Source organism: Gasterosteus aculeatus, chromosome 13, assembly GCF_964276395.1.
Source record: "Gasterosteus aculeatus chromosome 13, fGasAcu3.hap1.1, whole genome shotgun sequence".
NCBI lineage: Eukaryota > Metazoa > Chordata > Actinopteri > Perciformes > Gasterosteidae > Gasterosteus > Gasterosteus aculeatus.
Window position 1 is genome coordinate 11,286,303 of NC_135701.1, and position 18,203 is coordinate 11,304,505.

The 18,203-nt window shown below is 46.4% G+C and overlaps 2 protein-coding genes and 1 long non-coding RNA gene across 4 annotated transcripts; 2 read left to right on the forward strand and 1 right to left on the reverse strand.

Annotated features, from left to right (window-relative positions):
- Positions 1-302: 302 nt before the first annotated feature.
- On the forward strand, positions 303-8,274 carry rgmb (repulsive guidance molecule BMP co-receptor b). Its single transcript, XM_040194954.2, has 3 exons — positions 303-854; positions 4,455-5,014; positions 6,278-8,274. Exons 1-3 carry the CDS (start codon positions 737-739, stop codon positions 6,968-6,970), a joined length of 1,371 nt encoding a protein of 456 aa, XP_040050888.2. The 5' UTR covers positions 303-736; the 3' UTR covers positions 6,971-8,274.
- A 66-nt stretch (positions 8,275-8,340) lies between these two features.
- On the reverse strand, positions 8,341-10,919 carry LOC144386289 (uncharacterized). 2 transcript variants are annotated; one of them, XR_013451982.1, is made up of 7 exons: positions 10,768-10,919; positions 10,547-10,646; positions 10,231-10,321; positions 9,340-9,651; positions 9,203-9,250; positions 9,015-9,120; positions 8,341-8,906 (listed from the first exon to the last, which is right to left on the reverse strand). It is a non-coding gene; the product is annotated as an uncharacterized LOC144386289 (long non-coding RNA). The 2 variants fall into 2 exon arrangements; XR_013451981.1 differs by having other exon boundaries at positions 10,784-10,918.
- erap2 (endoplasmic reticulum aminopeptidase 2) lies at positions 10,573-17,747 on the forward strand. Its single transcript, XM_040194953.2, has 21 exons — positions 10,573-10,713; positions 11,182-11,511; positions 11,602-11,788; positions 11,882-12,051; positions 12,130-12,268; positions 12,352-12,486; positions 12,570-12,690; positions 12,786-12,940; positions 13,023-13,136; positions 13,241-13,372; positions 13,533-13,664; positions 13,972-14,040; positions 14,162-14,337; positions 14,494-14,573; positions 14,677-14,860; positions 14,994-15,150; positions 15,240-15,424; positions 15,535-15,696; positions 15,886-16,026; positions 16,941-17,022; positions 17,351-17,747. Exons 2-21 carry the CDS (start codon positions 11,342-11,344, stop codon positions 17,495-17,497), a joined length of 2,838 nt encoding a protein of 945 aa, XP_040050887.2. The 5' UTR covers positions 10,573-10,713; positions 11,182-11,341; the 3' UTR covers positions 17,498-17,747.
- The last annotated feature ends 456 nt before the right edge of the window (positions 17,748-18,203 follow it).

The window sequence follows — 18,203 nt, forward strand, 5'->3', positions numbered from 1 at the left end:
AACGAGCACACACAGTATAGTGATATCTGAGAGGCTTCGTGTTGATCAGCTTTCACTGGCAGATAAAATAGCTTGGCAGCACTACATTAACCATTATTTCCTTCGGCACACACAGTGATTTAATGGCACCGTACCAACCTTTTACAACTTTTATTTCCAGCCTCTTCATTATTTTCCAGACTTCCCTCCCTCTTTCCCTCTCTCTCTCTCCTTCTCTCTCCCTTTCTCCCCTCCCTCTCTCCCTCTCTCTCCCTCTCTCCGGTGGGCGTGTTTTTCCGCCAGCGGGGTTTGGTTGATTCTCCATTGATTTCCAGGAGGAGGAGAAAGTGAGAGGGGAGGAGTGCGGGAGGAACAGGGAGATGTGATCGAGAGGAGCGCGCGGACTGATCCCGAACGAGCCGAAAGTCACACCGGCGAGCGAGCGCACTCCCGGATCACGTGGGAAGTGGAATTAACACGGGGGGGGAGACGAAGTAAAAGTGTCCTTGGGAGCGACTTCTACTTTGCACTTTGTGTCCCGTCCTCTCGTTGCCTTTCGACCCCCGCCCGCCCCGCATTCCGAGCAGCGGCTGTGCGTTAATGCCCCAACGCACCCGAGCGGGAGAGGAAGGAGAGAAAAGTGAGGAAGGAGAAGCAGAAGAAGTAGTAGTAGCAGTAGTACGGAGGCCTGGACGCCCCCCGTCCTCGCCCTTTGGCGCTCTGTCCCCTCTCCCCCCCTGGCCCTGCATGGACGGGGATGGGGAGAGCCGGATGCTGTTGCCGCGAGGCTGAGCGCCTCGCCTCTCCGTCTCCGGGGCGCCGCTTCCGGCCGCTGCTGCTGCTGATCATCGCTCTCTGCGGCGGTGCTCGCATAGGTAACTTTGACTCACTTCAACACCGTGCGTGCGTGTGTGTGTCTGTGTGTGTGTGTCCGCGGCAGTTTTTGTCTGTCACTTTTTAGTTGTGAACGACCATAACCGCGGAAAAAAACCATTGACTTGCAGCCGCGCGTTGCACCGCACGGAGCGACCACAGAGCGTCTCTCCGCGGGCTGCGTGTCCGTTTTCAACGCGCGGTCGTGGGCGATCGTCGCCTCGGGCCCCCGTGCTGCCTGACAAAGGCTCTCTCTCCAGCCGTAGTGCTGCAGTCTGAGCACGGATCGAGTTTCTCCTCCTCTCTCCTGGGCCGTCATTCTCCCGTCTGCCCCTAATGGCTCATGGAGGAGGGGGAGAGAGAGGGTTGAATCTCTCCTAATGTCCACAGATACCAGAGTGCAGCTTTACGTCCTGGTGTTAATCAGCCAGTGCAAAGTTACGGTCTGTGCTTTTTATTATTGTGGATTTCAGTTTAGGTTCAGTTGCATGATGCACATTAATAAAATGCACAGTGATGAGGGGATTTTAAGTTGTTGTTGTTTTCTGTGAGCAACAATGTATTGATTTGTGGTTGTTTCTCTAACAAAACTTACACGCACAATTTAAGCCACATGCTGTAAAGAAGAAGAAAACACACAAGAAAAGTGTGTTCCCTGAAAGCCTGAAGTAAATAAGATGCCCGGCAGGGTCACTGACACGAACGATTCCTTCTCTGCACCACTGATTCACCACGTTTGTTGCTCTTAAAGTCATCATCACAGATGTGTTTTCCATATGGTGCAAAAAGCAGCACGCTTTCTGTCAAACAGGCTCTTTTTTGGGGGGGGAGGGGGGCCCGTGTGTGCACGGGGTCGGCTGTCTGTGGAGCAGTCACACCTCCAGTAATTAGTTTAACACGGCTCAGGCAGCGGGACAAAAACCGCCTCTGCACGCTGCCTGGTGGGAGCACAGACAATCACATTAAAGGCCCTCCTGGCACCTACTGCTACACGTGCGTCACCTGGAAAGAATTTGTATCATTTAAATCCCTTGTTTTGTTTGCTTTCACTTTTACATTTCAAGGCGTTTACTTAGTTGTAGCTCTGCGCGTCTGTTGGGACGGCGAGGCAGGAATGGCTGAGTCGTTGACGGTTGTTCGCCTCCCCCTCCTCCCCTCCTCCCGGGTGTCTGGTCGAGGGAGAGAAAGTGAGCTCCTGTAAAGCTTTGTACCTCAAAGCGAGGAGGGCTGTTTGTGAGTGTGCAAGAGCAAACACACAACAAGGTGATCAATAAGCACTTCGCAACCCATTCCCTCTGTTTTCGAGATGATCCCAGCGGATCCTTTCCTGATCCCCGGAGATCAGAGAGGCTGACGGATCGGGAGACAAAGAATCGCTAAGCTGAGCCTGAGAGATTCGGCCGGGGGATCTTTTGACCTCTGTCTGGTGGTGGAGAGCGTGTCTCAAGAGACGGAGACCGAGACGGAGGGCTTAGGGCTGAAACGGAATAGAATTAGCGCTCAATATGCCCGAATAGTGCTCGCGTAGGGGAATAAAGATGAGGAAAGAAGAGAGGAGACCCGTGAGAGGGGAGTGGAGAATAGGTGAATATTGTGGTAGCACATAGAAGGAGTGCTGTGGGGCATTGCTGCCTGTTTTATTGTGTCTATATAAGATACTCAGCCCAGGGGATGAAACAAACCAGGCTCTCGTGCCTCCGCTCTGCCCACGAGGAGGTCTTTATTCTCTTCTTATTTTCAAGTCAATTCAGCATTTATCGACGTAATTTGACTTCATTGTTTATTTATCTGCCTGGGTAAGACTTTTCTTTTTTTAAAAGTACAGCTACGCTTGCTTGAAAAAGGATGCTGAGGAGGAGAGCTTTGCAGAAGAGCGACAAATGTAAGCTTTGAAGAGCAAAAATATGAAAATAATGCTTTCCAATTATTGATCTTCTCTGTCCTAATCGGCGGGACTCATTCACAGGAAGGAAAAGGTGCAGGTTCATCCGGTGTGAAACCCCCGCAGATGCTCATGATCAGCAAAAGTTTTAACCTTTTTATACAAGTCGGGAGTTCGAACCTTGAGTTCTTCCGTTCTTCTCTGCTAGTTCGCCCTGCTGGGGAAATGTCTGTCAATGAGAGCTTTTGTCCGGTTTTTAGAGCAGCTCATGATTCGATGCCCCTCCGACAGAGAATGAACCCGCTCTGAATCGATTGGGAGTGGTATTTAGGTACACGCGGGGCAGATAGGAAGGAAAGAAGGAGGCTGTTGGTCCGCCAGTCAAAGACACAATGTGTCCTCAGTGCTCAGACCGTCGGCACAGCGCTGCTCGCCATGGACGGCAGCCTTTGCTTGTGTGCGTCCGCGGGTTGGTGTCAGTGTGACAGGCAGGAGAGAGATTCCAAAGCCCGGTGCGAGTCAGGGGTCCGTACCTGCGCCCCCGAATTCCTCACAACTCGGAGCGCTACTGCCCCCAAATGGTGGCACCCGACTCCGTCGTGCCCCAAAACGGGTCTACAAAGAAGCTGCAAAGTGCGTTTGCTCGTGTGTGTTTATGTGTTGGTGGTTGTCAAGTGATTTTTGTGGTGTGACAATAGTGAAATCCATCGATTTCTGTTAAAAACAACAACCATGCGCTCTCTGCTTTTGCTCGGCCATTAGGAGATCATGCCACCATCTCGAGATCACCGGCTGTGCACGTTAACAGAAGCACAAGCAGCCTTCTCTCTGAGGCAGCTGTTTGTGTGTCTGTGTGTGCGTACATAGCTGCCCATGCGCTGCAGAGCCTCTCTCTGGACTAATCTAATAGGAGCACGCTGTGACTGATGCATTGGCTCTGGTCTCCAATCTCTCTCTCTCTGATGATCTGTGATATGAAAAGATGGTTTGACCCTTCTTACATTCAGGAATACAACAATAGGTAAAACGTCGGGGAGCATTTCGGACAAAGACCCCTGTTCCTGATGTGTGTGCAGGGACAGAATAATCAATCCTTTGGATGCACTCCCTCAGTGCTGTAAGCAAGCATTGAAGTCGCAGTAAACCAATAGTAATATCAAATGAAGGTATAATTCTGATCGAGTTTTCTTCTCTGCTAAAAAACAAAAAAACACAAATTCAATACGCTCAAAAATAACAACAAAATGGAACATTATTTTACAATTTCCAGTCATGGTAATGTGTATGTGCACACCTTGTAATGTCTTCCTCTCTCTTTGCACTGTCTGTGTTTTGTCCTCCCAGGCTATATAATAAGTATTATCGCACTTCTTATGGGAAAAAACATCCTTTATCTCCTCTCTGGCTGCTCTTTGGTTTATTACGCCTCAGGTTTATTGCACTCGCGGAGCGGCGCAACTGATTCATCGAGACTTTAAACCAGTACACGGCTCTGTGTCCCATTTTATTGGGTTGGATTGCAGCGGGTGTCATCTTGTCTTTGAAGTTCAAAGTAACCTCAGTTGTCACTTGAGTGCGAATGAGTTTTGTATTTCTAGTTAAATCCGGCTCTCATCGTAAACGCCCACACTGTCGGAGGTTTGATGGTCCATTATCGCTATCACAGTTCCTGCGGTGATCTCCCTCTGCTGACAACACCTCCGCCGTCCCTCCTCTCCAGGTCAGTGCCAGGTAGCGGCCCCCCAGTGCCGAATCCAGAAGTGCACGTCCGACTTCGTCTCTCTGACCTCCCACCTGACGCCGGCCGTGGATGGCTTCCACGTGGAGTTCTGCAAGGCTCTGCGTTCGTACTCGGCCTGCACCCAGAGGACCGCCAAGTCCTGCCGGGGGAACCTGGTCTTCCACTCGGCCGTGCTGGGCATCTCGGACCTCATGAGCCAGAGGAACTGCTCCAGAGACGGGCCTACGTCCTCCACGCACCCCGAGGTGCCACACGAGCCCTGCAACTACCACAGTCGCACCCAGCACGCCCACGCGCACGCACACGCCCACGTGCATGCGCACTCACACTCGCACTCCCACGGCCACGGGCACGGGCACTCTCTGCCAGTCTACCTGTTCTGCGGGCTGTTCGGTGACCCGCACCTGAGGACGTTTAAGGACAGCTTCCAGACCTGCAAGGTGGAGGGGGCGTGGCCTCTCATCGATAATGACTATCTATCGGTTCAGGTCACGAATGTTCCCGTGGTAACTGGATCCAGCGCCACAGCAACCAATAAGGTGAGAAGAGAGCAAATGGGTTTCTGGGCTTTAATCAGCTCTTATTAAGGCTGGATGAGTTTCTTAAGTAAGAGCAGCTGGTGTAATCCAGTTAGTCTGTGTTTAGAGGGAGACATTTTTCTGTAATGACTTCTAAGTTTTTATTTAATTTTATTAATCCGTGGCTAGAAAACACGCTCGCTCTCTCTTTTCTGTGTCTCCCGCTCACGGTTGCGAGGCGAGCAGCTCGATCTTGTGACTGAAGCAGTGTGGGAAGCATAACTTGGTTAATGTCTACATATAGCTTGACCTCCATAACATGGAATGAGATGTGTGAAAGGAACCACTGTTTACTCGTGTGTGTGTGTGTTTCATTAGTTGCAGTTAATGCACTCCGCTTAAGGGACATTGTGTACTCCGTGTCTTTATCCCTTTATGACAATAAGACACACACGCACTGCTAAATGGATGACGAGCCAAACAAGCTGATGATTGTGGCGTTAAAGAAGCCATGTTGATTTCATCATGTTATCATCTGCCCTCTGCAGCTTAGTCGATTAGTTTCAATTATTAAAACCCTTACACACTTAGTCGTGTGTGCGTTGAAGAAACACACAATAAGCCAATAGTTGGTTTGCTACACTGTGTGGGTGAAGGTTTGACCATGTGTCAGAGGTGGGGCAAGTTATTAGTCACAATTATTAGACACACACACACACACACACACATATATTAACGGCCCAGGCTTAATGGCCTGCCAGGCCTCATTCCTCACGGCTGTCATTTGAACAAAGCAGCCATTCACCGGAACTATGATGTTGGTGCCAACCGTAATGCTCACACCACACCCTGTGTGCACCACCACGTGTGCGTGTTTGCATAGCCGTGTCAAATTACTACTTGTTAAAAACTAATTTAGTCATTTCTTAAATGTAGTGCGAAGAGAGTCAATAACCTGTGTAATGGGTGAATGTCCATTTCTGCAAGTGTGTGTGTGTGTGTGTGTGATAAAGACCCTTTACCTTCTTTTTCGATCAATTAAATGTTTTCAAAAAATGTTGATATGTACATACAATAAACTGGTTTTCGTAGTAGTAGATGAGTTGATTAATCAATTAATCTGAGAAAATATTTCCAAACTAACGTCTCTACTATACAATGAGTCGTCCGTACTCGTCTTCTTAAAGAAAGTTTTGTTTGACATCTTTTGAATTTGTTACTGTGAACGATGCTCCATTCATCGCACCAACTTTAAAACCAACTCTGCTGATGCTCCTCTTACAGATCACCGTCATTTTCAAGCCCTACGAGGGTTGTACGGACCAGAGGGTCTACCAGGCCGTCACAGACAGCCTCCCCGCCGCCTTCGACGATGGAACGGTGAGCAGCGGAGACCCCATCCACCTCTCCGCTGGCGCGGAAGGGGCGACGGGGAAGGTGCGGGCTCTGTGGATCTCCGAGCGCAGCCCGGGGCGCCACGTGGAGCTGCACGCCGGCTACATCGGCGTGACCGTCATCGTTCGCCAGCTGGGCCGCTATCTGACCCTGGCGGTGCGGATCCCGGAGGAGCTGGCGCAGGCCTACGACGCCACCCAGGACCTGCAGCTCTGTCTGAACGGCTGCCCCGGAGGAGAGCGCATCGACCGGGCGGGCGACCTCCCCCTGCGGCCCGGCTTCTCCCCCGGGGCCACGCGGGCCTTCAGTGTGGAGAGGGCGAAGGACCGCTGCAGGGAGCAGCTGGACGTGGAGGACATTTACTTCCACTCCTGTGTGTTTGATCTCCTCACCACCGGGGATGCTAACTTCACGGCGGCGGCGTACAGCGCCCAAAAGGACATGGAGAGTCTCCACCCTCACAGGGACCGATGGAGGATCTACCCCCGCGGCGCTGCCACCTCCGCGTTGCGCCCGGACTCTCCACCTGTTGGGCGGCTGGCTGTGCTCCTGCTGTGTGCTGCGAGCGTGGCGTTGATGTAGGAGGCCTGTGTTTGTGTGTGTAAAGAGAGATCATTTGGGGAGCTTTGTTGAGCACTGATACTTCGCAGCGCTGCTTCTTCTCGCGGGTGGAGAGGAAAGCGCAGGCTGGACAGCTAGTGGGAACTAGTGTTTTTGGCACAGGAGATACTGGCAATGTTAAGTGCATCTTACCGGGCAGAATCAGACCTCTGGGGAATAAAAAAAACGAGTTATCATAACTGTCTCAGCTTTTTAGACCATACACACGACAAGGACACAACTGTACCTGTGTTTGGAAATACACACAAACTGTAAATAGCTTGTCTTCAGTGTAATGACGTAGTTTTTTTTTGTGCCATTAAATGTGATTTATCTTTAATACCTCAGACAGAGGATGTATGTTTTAACAGAAGCACTTTATATATTTTTTTTAATTATTATTTTTTTAACAAATCCACATCAGCGTTTCTTCTCACTTTTCTTTCCTCTACCAAACTCGCCAATGGCTCAAGTTTTAGAGGCCATCAATAATTTGATTTTTAAACCTTTCAATGTAAGAGTTTGTGGAACACAAGGAGCCATTTTTGTTTAAATCTTCCAGGGGCTGATTGAACTCCGTCTCCGTTTTACGTCAATCAATGTCAAGTGTTCACTTTTGAATGTTTTATGAATATTGTCACAGCAAATGCCATCAGTACCATTTTGTTGCCGTAGGAATTTGTTCTTTTTCTACATCATGATTTTCAGATAGTTTCACTCATGTATGTCGTTCTCCTCTTTCTTTGACGTGTTCATTTGAGCCAAAGACCGATAATGTATGGTTTTGTACCTATAAGGGAGATCAAAACTCCCCACCAAACCAGCACCCTCCATCTCCTCACACTATCTGCTCTTTTTGTTTGTGAAGTTGCTACTGTAGACTGTTTTACTCTTTCGACCGGATTCGATGAGCTGCTCCTTACTGGTGTACTTGTAAGATACTGGAGTGAAGACGAAATAGTGCAAATCATTTGAGAACTTAACACGCCATCTGCTGAGATGTGAGCGTTAGCAGTGTGTTGTGGCACTATGGGCCTTTACAACATACATGTAACATAGATATACATTGTGTATAATTATGCCCTGTTTGGTTGACTGTGATCAGCTTCATCTCAGTTTCTGTGTTCTCTTGCATCATGTGGGAGTGTCAGTTTGGTGACGAGTGATTGGTCAATGTTGAAATACTTAACTTATTTATGAACGTAGTTTCCTGTAGAGGAAGTTAAGCTCCATATTCTTGCTGTTGGATAATAATAATAAAAATGTCACCTGTGATTTTACTGCCACCTAGTGGTGCTCTCTTGCTATGTCGGTGTGTTGCTCAAGGCGCTAAAAGAAATGGGGGAAAAAGTGGTGTGTGAGCGTTTTATTTAAAAAACAACCATAAAGTCAAAACAGACCTCACTTCATGTTTGCTAATGCCCCATTTAACAGGAATATAAAAAATGGGTTTCTAACAAACCAAATGGCCCTCAATTTGTCTTGGGAGGGAATTTAGGATGAAAGATGATTACAAGTAAACTGATCCCACAACCACATGTTGAGCACACGTGTGCTAACCCATCTGTCTGAGGTTAGGCTTAGATCAGATACCAGACTCGCGCCTCACAGACAATCGTTTTTTTCAACTGTCACAGTCAACAACACCTGGGATGTCACAGGCTGAGAAGACCGCAGCACATAATACGAAGCCCGGGAGAACTGCTACTCCTTTAATCCTGACAATGGATCTTCTCCCATTTAATCCTTGTGATTGCAATAAAAACCATGAATCATAACTCCCACCATGTGGGAGGACCATGCTCCACTTCTGTCGATGGTGAAATCCTCACTCAAAAACAAGAAAGAGTTTCCCTCTCTGAGTAACTTTTCTTTTCAAGGTCACCCGGTGCATCAGAAGCCTTCGTCGTCCAAACATCTGAAAAGTCATAACCATCGTTAAGATCAACAACATTCTTACCACATTTCACACACTGTAAGACAACACAATGAAGGTGAGTGGAGACACGCAGACCCATGTGCTTACCACTTAATGACAGCGCAAGTGGTCATCAAAGTGTTGAATACCAAGACCTTCATGAGAAGCAGCCTCATAATCAGGACCACCACGGTGTTTGTCCACACAACAACATCTGGAGATCAAACCACACAAACATCAACAACCTCTTTATCAAATGGGAATTTCCAAATAGTTTGCATACAGTGAAAATGTACCTTCTGTCTCGTCGTGTTCATATTCATAGCACATCTGATCTTCATGATCTGAAAAATGTATTAAATTGGGAAATGATGAATGTTTGTTTTTGAGGAGAGGAATAAGGAACCGAATTCAGGATCAGCTTTCGTTCTACCTGATGAGGTGATTTGACGTCTCCTGGCGACTTTAGGGCGTCGCCTGTGACTCACGGAGCAACTGTAGGATGGCCAGTCCCTTGTTGCCACGGTGATGATAGCCACAGCGCTGTTGCCACGATGCTTCCCGCCTAAAGCAACGCTGTATGGCGAGCTGGACACGTGGCCTTCTGATGGTGACCTCCAGCTGACCTCGAGGTGCCCGCTCCTGAAGTCACCCACCATACAGACTAGCAGGGTCCATCCAAGTCTCTCCCCTGACAGGTGGACAGGTGGGGCCAAAGATGCCAACACATCACCCTCAACCACTCCTAAAAGATGATGGGAGGATATTTGGGTGCAAACTTGGTCTTCAGCTACAACAGCAACAGAATGCGATGCAGGGGTTTCTATATAAAGCATGTTGTTTAAAAATGAAATAAAAAATGTTTGTTAGTTTATAAGGAAAACTTCAAACACGATCATCAAAACTATGTTACTGGTGTTTAATAGTTTCTAAACAAATTATTCATGCATTAACATAATGCCTGAAACAACTAGAAATACAATAATCAATGATTTTGCAACACAATCTTAAAAACAGTCCTTCTGATTGGGATTTGATCGTAATACTCCATTGAGTCCTATACTAATCTCAGCTGCAATGAATGATCGAGGTTGTTTATTTCAACGCTCTTTGAGATCATTTCTGAATATTAAACTGTGTAAATAAAATTGACTTGACTTCCAATTGCCAGTGATAAAACGCATACACGGTGGTCATGCTTTATCAAAAATAAAAAGTCCCCTCAGAAGTTGGTATTTATAATTTTCACCAAACAGTAATGAGTAATTTTCTCAACCACGCTAATATTCCTCATGATAATGTATCCTTAATAGAATGCACCTACCTGTCCATAAATAGATGATGGGAAGGTAAAACAGTCCCCTGTGTGGCTCAGCCATGTCTGCTAGTTATATTACTGGTTCGTCTGCACGCACCTGTGCGTGTGTGAAATGAGGCCATGTCGTTTTACTTTGCCAAGAGCATTGCATTATGGGGGATTGATATGTCACATTGTTGTGACCTTAAATACTAACACCCCCCCTCCCCTTCACACACACACACACACACACACACACACACACACACACACACACACACACACACACCCACACACACACACACACACACACACCCCTCATATCCCCTCATATCAAGAGCACCTTCAACAGTAGTCAGACGACACTCGCGTCGCGCACAGTTGTGCGCGCTTCCGCGCGCGCACCATCTGACGCAGAGGGAGATTTTTTCTGCAGCTTCAGCCTGTAAAAGAAAGTGAAACCCAACAGCGGGAACATGAGGGAAAGATGACAAAGCCAATATGATCGAGGTAAAGCTGTCGCCCATTCACTTCCGTTAAAACTAGTAAATGCATATTATGTACATTGTAACGTCATGACCTTCCACAGCGACTTTCTGCTACTTAATCTCTGTTGTCATAATGACGCCGCACGACTGCTGGAGCCCGATGTGATCTGTTGTTGCTGCTGCAGCTGTCGTCGCCTCACTGTTATAGCTGTGTCCTCATCTTGTTTTGTCCGCACGGAAAGTCATGTGGCGCGTTTGTCACAGGTTTGAGTTGTGTTGTGACCAGGGGACCAAAACTCACGTACTGCGCCAACGAACTGTCTACTCGACAGAATCCATGTGTTCAAATCAAGGATTTCATTTAGTAGGTAGCAATGGGGCTGCTAATGGTAACATTTTTGATTAGACTGTAGAGAACAGGAAGTACAGTGGTATAAAAATGTCGTTGAGAGATGTGTGTGATGTGTTCCAATCCTCTAATTTCTTTCAGGTTTAAAAGACGTTTCGATTGGTCAGTGTTCTGCTAGTGTGACATCTGGACACGTCATCCCGGCAGCGATTCAACCCTCTCATCAGGAGGTCCATCATTGCTCCTCGCGTTCGGGAGTTGACCAAGTCCGCTCCTCAGGTTAAAGGACATTTCCTCCACGATGGTCTTGGTTAGACTGTTAGTGCCGTCTCTATTTCTCATGTCTCTGGTTGAGTCGCAGCCCACCCAGAGTTCCCATCAGGCGTCCAGCCCTCCTCACCCCGCGGGAGAACAGTCTCCTTTGGGCACTGACAATCTGTCCTTCCCTTGGAGCCGTCTTCGCCTGCCAAGGTACGCTTGCTCCGAGGGAATTTTTCCAGAAAAATTGCCTTTTTCCTTTGGATTCATTGACTGCGAAAGCAAAATCTGTCTTTGTCTCAGGTACATCATTCCACTTCACTACCACCTCCTCCTGCACCCCAACCTCACCAGTCTCCGCTTCACCGGCTCAGTGCAGATTCAGATTGATGTCCAGAACAACACAAACTGGGTTGTATTACACAGCAAGGGCCTGCAGATCTCAAAGGCGACCATAGTGGACCAGAACCTCGCTCCTCCGTCTGATAAGGTGGTTGTGAATGCGGCGCAGCAGTTGTTAACCTTTGTTTGTTATCTGTTACCTACAGTCAACCTAACCCCTCTCCATCTCCTGTGGTTCTAGGTTCTGCCGGTTCTTCATAACCCTTCCCATGAGCAGATTGGCATTTTCTCTTCCAGGGTGCTCAGCAGTGGGCAGAAGTACTTTCTGAATATTGAGTTTGGGGCAGAATTGTCAGAAGGCTTCTATGGCTTCTATAAGAGCACCTACAGAACCAGCACGGGAGAGACCAGGTAAGGTCTTACGAATACAGAGAGGCTCCAACTCCAGTTCGCTCGTCTATTTTGTAAACACATCTTGTGCCTTTTCAGAACTTTGGCTTCAACTCACTTTGAGCCCACCAGTGCTCGGATGGCGTTCCCTTGTTTCGATGAGCCGAGCTTCAAAGCTAACTTCTCAATACGGATCAGGAGGAGTCCAGAGTACATTTCTCTGTCCAACATGCCTGTAGTGAGTGCTGCATAGATTCTTACCATCACACGTGGTCAAAAGTGTGCAAGACACGGCTACAGCGGTTCGTTTGTGTATTTCAGGTCAAGACTTTTGAAGTAAACAGCGGCGTGCTCGAGGACCAGTTTGATGCAAGTGTAAAGATGAGCACTTACCTCGTAGCTTTTGTCGTCTGCGACTTCAAATCTGTCACTGCAAGGACATCTTCTGGGGTGCAGGTGTGGTCTCACTTCTTTCTTGCCAACGATGCTTCCGTCCCAGGGACACTTTCTTTACTCTGTATGTGCTTTTGTGTCTGTAGGTGTCCGTCTATGCCTCCCCTGAAAAGTGGCCACAAACCCGCTATGCCCTGGAGGTTGCTGTCAAAATGCTAGACTTCTACGAGGAATATTTCAACATCCATTATCCTCTACCCAAGCAAGGTGCCCTCTGTTTGGTTTTTGGACTTCTTTGTCAGACCCCCCTCTTCTCTGCCCTCTTCCTTTCAGTCCACTTACCTGTGTTTCCCATCTCTCAGATCTGATTGCCATACCAGATTTCCAATCTGGTGCCATGGAGAACTGGGGCCTGACCACCTACAGGGAGACCAGCCTACTCTTCGATCCTCTCACGTCCACCATTTCCGATGAACTCTGGGTTACCATGGTGATTGGACACGAGCTTGCCCATCAGGTGGGAGTGTGACACTGTCTGCTCTCTTAATGGCACACTGCCGCGCTTTAGATGCTCATAATCGGAATGATCTTGCCTGCAGTGGTTTGGTAACCTGGTGACCATGGAGTGGTGGAACGATATCTGGCTGAATGAAGGATTTGCCAGATACATGGAGTACATCTCAGTGGAGGCCACCTATCCTGACCTCAAAGTGGTATGTGCTTGGTTTAATGGGAGAATCCGCTTAAATGATTAACGGCGGTTGATTAATAGCAAGAGCAGTAGGCCACAACCCTTGTTCTGTGTACGATCTCGCAGGAGGAATATCTGCTGGACACGTGTTTTTCAGCAGTTGGTCACGATTCGTTGAATTCTTCTCGGCCAATATCCAGCCCAGCAGAGAACCCGACTCAGATCAAGCAGATGTTTGACACAGTCTCCTATGACAAAGTATGCTTTCTGTCTCTTACATGCGTTGTGCCTGCAGTCTCAAATAAGGTTACTCAATCGTTTCTAAACATATAATATCGGAATTGAAATATAGGTATACAAAATCCAGGAATGCCGGCATTCCATTTCCGAGCTGAATAAAGCCTTTCTCTGTCTCCAGGGAGCATGTGTCCTTCACATGCTGCGACACTTTCTGACGGATGATGTGTTCCAGCGGGGGATCGTACGATACCTCCGCAAATACAGCTACAGGAATGCACACAACCAGGATCTGTGGGACAGCTTAGCCAATGTACGAACCTTACATTAACTGTGACATTCATGATTGTTAACCAGTCAATTCATATCTTCTTTTAAGAAGTTTTAAGCTTCTTAACTAAAAGTTTTTTGTATTTGTTTACTTCAATTAGCTGAGACTAAAAAGTTGCATACGGTAGTTAATTGATCAAAATGAACACAATGTTTTTTCAATGCATAGCATTGATAACATAACATTTACAAAAATGAAAGTACAGGGTTCAAATTTTAAAAACATAACAAATGACTATGGGAGGCCGTGAGGTAAATGCGATTTACAAATATCTTTTGTTGTTTTCCAGACATGCTCCGAGGAGGACTTCATCTCAGGAAAACACTGTTACAGCAGCAGCCAGGCATCCAAGAATGCAGTGAGTAAACGCATAAACATCCACTCACTGACATCTATTCATTGCGGTTTTCTTTTTAAATATTGTACATCATTATTTTCTTATCTTGTGATGGTGCGGTTGCATTCATTGTCTCCTGCAGTACCTGTTTGCAGGTGAGCACATGGACCTGACAGCCATGATGAACACCTGGATCCTGCAGAAAGGTGTCCCCCTGGTAACAGTAACTAGGAAAGGGCCCAATCTGCTGCTGAGGCAGGACAGGTTCTTAAGGACAGTGCTGCCTTCTGACCCTCTCTGGGCAGCTTTGCAACATGGGTGAGTTTTTGTTACTACTCGGAAGCAGAAAAACTACACATTTCTACTCTTTTGTTTTTGATTTTGAAGCTTCATGCCCATTATTAACTTTAATATAGAGTAGGTGTTGGGTTTGATCTGTTTTCTGTTTGAATAACACACTGTTTTCATTCCTAGTTTCCTTTGGCACATCCCCCTGACTTACAAGACCGATGCTTCAGGCACCATCCACAGACACCTGATGACAACACACACAGGTAACGGTGAAGGAAGAATACGTTAAACATATTTGATGCACATCTACATTTTTGATTTTAAATTGTATTGTTTCCTCTCTTTTGCTATGTTTGTCTCTTTTAGATAGTATACATATAGGAGAGGAAGTCAGCTGGGTGAAAGTAAACACTGACATGACCGGCTATTATGTGGTTCATTATGAGGATGGTGGTTGGGACGAGATGACAAAGCTACTGAGGGAAAACCACACTGCTCTCAGCTACAAAGACAGAACTCAATTGATACACAACGGCTTTCAATTGGTCACGTAAGCCTCTGTGTGCGTGTGTGTGTGTGTGTCTGTTTCTATGAGACAACAAGACAAACAGTGACATAAACAAAACAACTAAAATGATCCCACCTCAAATAACAACTATAAATATTGTTGTATGTCTCTAAAGGGCAGGTCATCTGCCGCTCAATAAAGGCTTGGACCTAATTGGTTACCTGCAGTTGGAGACACACACTGTGCCTCTTCTCCAAGGACTTGGCTACCTGGAGGCCTTCTACAGGATGATCGAGAAAAGGAATGAATTGGAAGTAATAAGCAACCTGCGGGTAAGAAGATACAAGTACAATTTGAGTGTAATATTTCAGAAAATGTCAGTATGCGCTGCGGTTTTATTTCTTTTTTCTTCTGTGCGAAGAGGCACATTCTGCGATTTTTCCGTGCGGTCATCGACCGGCAGACGTGGAGTGACGGTGGCTCCGTGTCCGAGCGACGGCTGAGGTCAAAGGTCCTGTCACTGGCTTGCCACCTGGAGGACCCTCGCTGTCTGGAGCGGGCACGGGCGATCTTCGCAGACTGGCTTCAGTCCAATGGCACACTCAAGTATGTCCTTCTAAATGATGACATCATGCACACAAACAGCAGCTGCGTTAGAACGTATTATTTCATGTTTCATTGCACCTCTGATTTGCATCTCCGCTTGTTTACCTTAGCTTGCCAACCGATGTGGCAGAGACGGTGTTTTCAGTTGGAGCTCAAGATGACCGTGGCTGGGCGTCACTGCTACACACATACAGCATCGCACTCTCCGCAGCGCAAAAAAGCCAAATCCTGTTTGCCTTGACCTGCAGCAGAGACACAAAAAAACTACACAGGTACATCTACCCCCCTCCCCCCGAGACATTTTTCACGCAGCTTATGCTGTTGTCGTGTGGCTAACATTCGGTACTACAGCCAACAGAAATCTGATATTTATTCTGTGTCTAGTTCGACATGTGCCAAACATCGTAGGGTGTTGGCAGGTGTCACTACAGCAGGTTATAAAGTGTGCTCTTGTGTTCCAGACTGCTGGAGTTGGGTCTTGAGGGGAAGGTGATTCGATCCCAGGACCTGTCATCTCTCATCCTGATGGTAGCCAGGAACCCGCGGGGACATCACCTCGCCTGGAACTTTGTCAAAAAGAACTGGGACACGCTGGTTCAAAAGTTAGTGCAACATAATGGGGACCATCGTGAACGAAAGTATACGTCAAAACACGGGGTGCTATGAAAATGCACTTAAATTTTTTTTTTTTAACATTTCTATGTCAATCTGGTGTTTTTTACCAGCTTGACATGTAAAATGGCAAAATTATGACTCAAGAAAGTCGAAATTATGAGATAAAAAGTCAAAATTGCGACTTAAGAGATGCGCATGCCAAACCTCCTTTGTTGTTTGGTAAATTGACTATCCAAACCCTCTTGGCGACTTTTTGTCAAAAGCGACCGTATCATGTTTTATTGGAGACTTTCGTGGTGTCTGACGTGAAAGTACGTATTGTTTTGCAGTTACTGTCCTCGGCGAGTCTCACAGAAACCTGCCGGCTTGCAGCCGTCCAGCTGCAGTCAGAGTACAGAGGAGACGCACGTCACTTCCAGACTGAAAGTCACGTGTGCGTGTGCAAAGCCGCTGCTGATTCTGCAGCGGCTTTCCTCGGTGATGAGTTGGCAACAATGGTTCAATAATAAGAGAACTGTCTTTTAAAACGTTACTAATCACGAGAGCTATGGAATAAATACCACCCGGAATGTATTTTATCTCCCAATAAGTCTGATTTATCTCTGACTCAGAAATACCAAAGATAATTTACACTCCGAAACTCATTGAGGTGTGGAGTTCAGTGTAATTTTGATTTTTTTATCTCAGAATTTCGACATTCTTAAGTCAAAATTTTGAATTTTTAACCGTTTTTTTTTTCTTTTTCTTTTGCCCGAGTACAAAAACGGTAATACCTGGCTTTATGTTTAATGACTTTTAATGACTAGGGGTAGCTATGAAAACCGCTAAATAACAGGGTGTGCAAATGGAGGAAAAGGTTATAACCCGTGAGTGTCCTCTCTGTTGTCTTTCTGCTCCGCAGGTTCGAGTTGGGCTCATTTTGTATTAGAAACATCATCATAGGCACCACAGGCCAGTTTTCCTCTCCAGACGAACTCGCTGAAGTAAATTCCCCCTTATACCTTGAATGTATCTTTATTCAAAAAGAAAATTTAGAGATAAATATTGACCAATATTTCAACATTATTATTATAATTATTGGTTGGCATTGGCAATGTAATTGGTAATGGTCAGCGGACAGTGTGGTTATGGGTAACGCACAGGAACTCGGCTCTGATGCACTCTGAAAAACTATTTCCAATTTCCATATGTTGTGAAATACTGTTATACTGACCTAAAAATAGATATCCATGAAAGTTTAAGCATTAATACATGTGTGCTAGCGGTTTTGGGTGTGCTGTAAATGTTAAAGGCTATGTGTTTGATCCCCAGGTGCAGTCGTTCTTTGAGTCCATCAAAGAGCAGGCGTCTCAGCTGAGAGCCTCTCAGGTGGCCCTGGACAACGTGCAGAAAAATGTTCGCTGGTTTCAGAGGAACCTAGAGACTATGAGAAACTGGTTGAACAAAACATTACAGTGAAATACTGCAGAAAGAGAGGTGATGGTTAGACACCAAAGCAAGGATATTTGAAAGTTATTTGGGATATTGCACTTTTTAAAAACTTTTTTTGTGTGTACAATATCACAGAAAAGCTGACAATTTCTAATGTAATTACTGTTTTCTAAATTAGCAGAGATGTATTGGTTTGACTCAGATAGATAGATAGAGAGAGAGTTTACATGCTGGGTAGTTAATTTACCAAATGGACAATAAAAGTGTTCCTGCTGGCCCCTTTGTGTGCATTGCTGAAACATATTATTTTGTTAAATACAACCAGACTGGGTTTGTTTGTTTGTGTATACACTTGGTATTCATCATATTAACTGTTCATTTCGGGGCTACAATTTGGGATTCTAGTGAGAGCTATACATAGGTTATTGTTGAGGTTAGACATGTGGGTTAATATTTAGGGTTGAGCTCCGGGCATTAATATATTGGATATAAAAAGATCTAGTTCCAGTAAATACAGTGTTCCCTTTTTGATGTTGAAACCATATTTGATAGTTCAGACTGTTTCAGGTTTAGAGTAAATGTAAATATCTAGAGTTAAGCTTGCGTTGGGCCAGGGTTGAAGTTAAGCAGTTGATGGAAATTCGGTTTTTGTATTGACGGGCTTACGCATTTTGTATACTGCGGTCAAGCACGTTATTTGACAGTGCGCGTATGTGTTGGGCATTACGGTAAG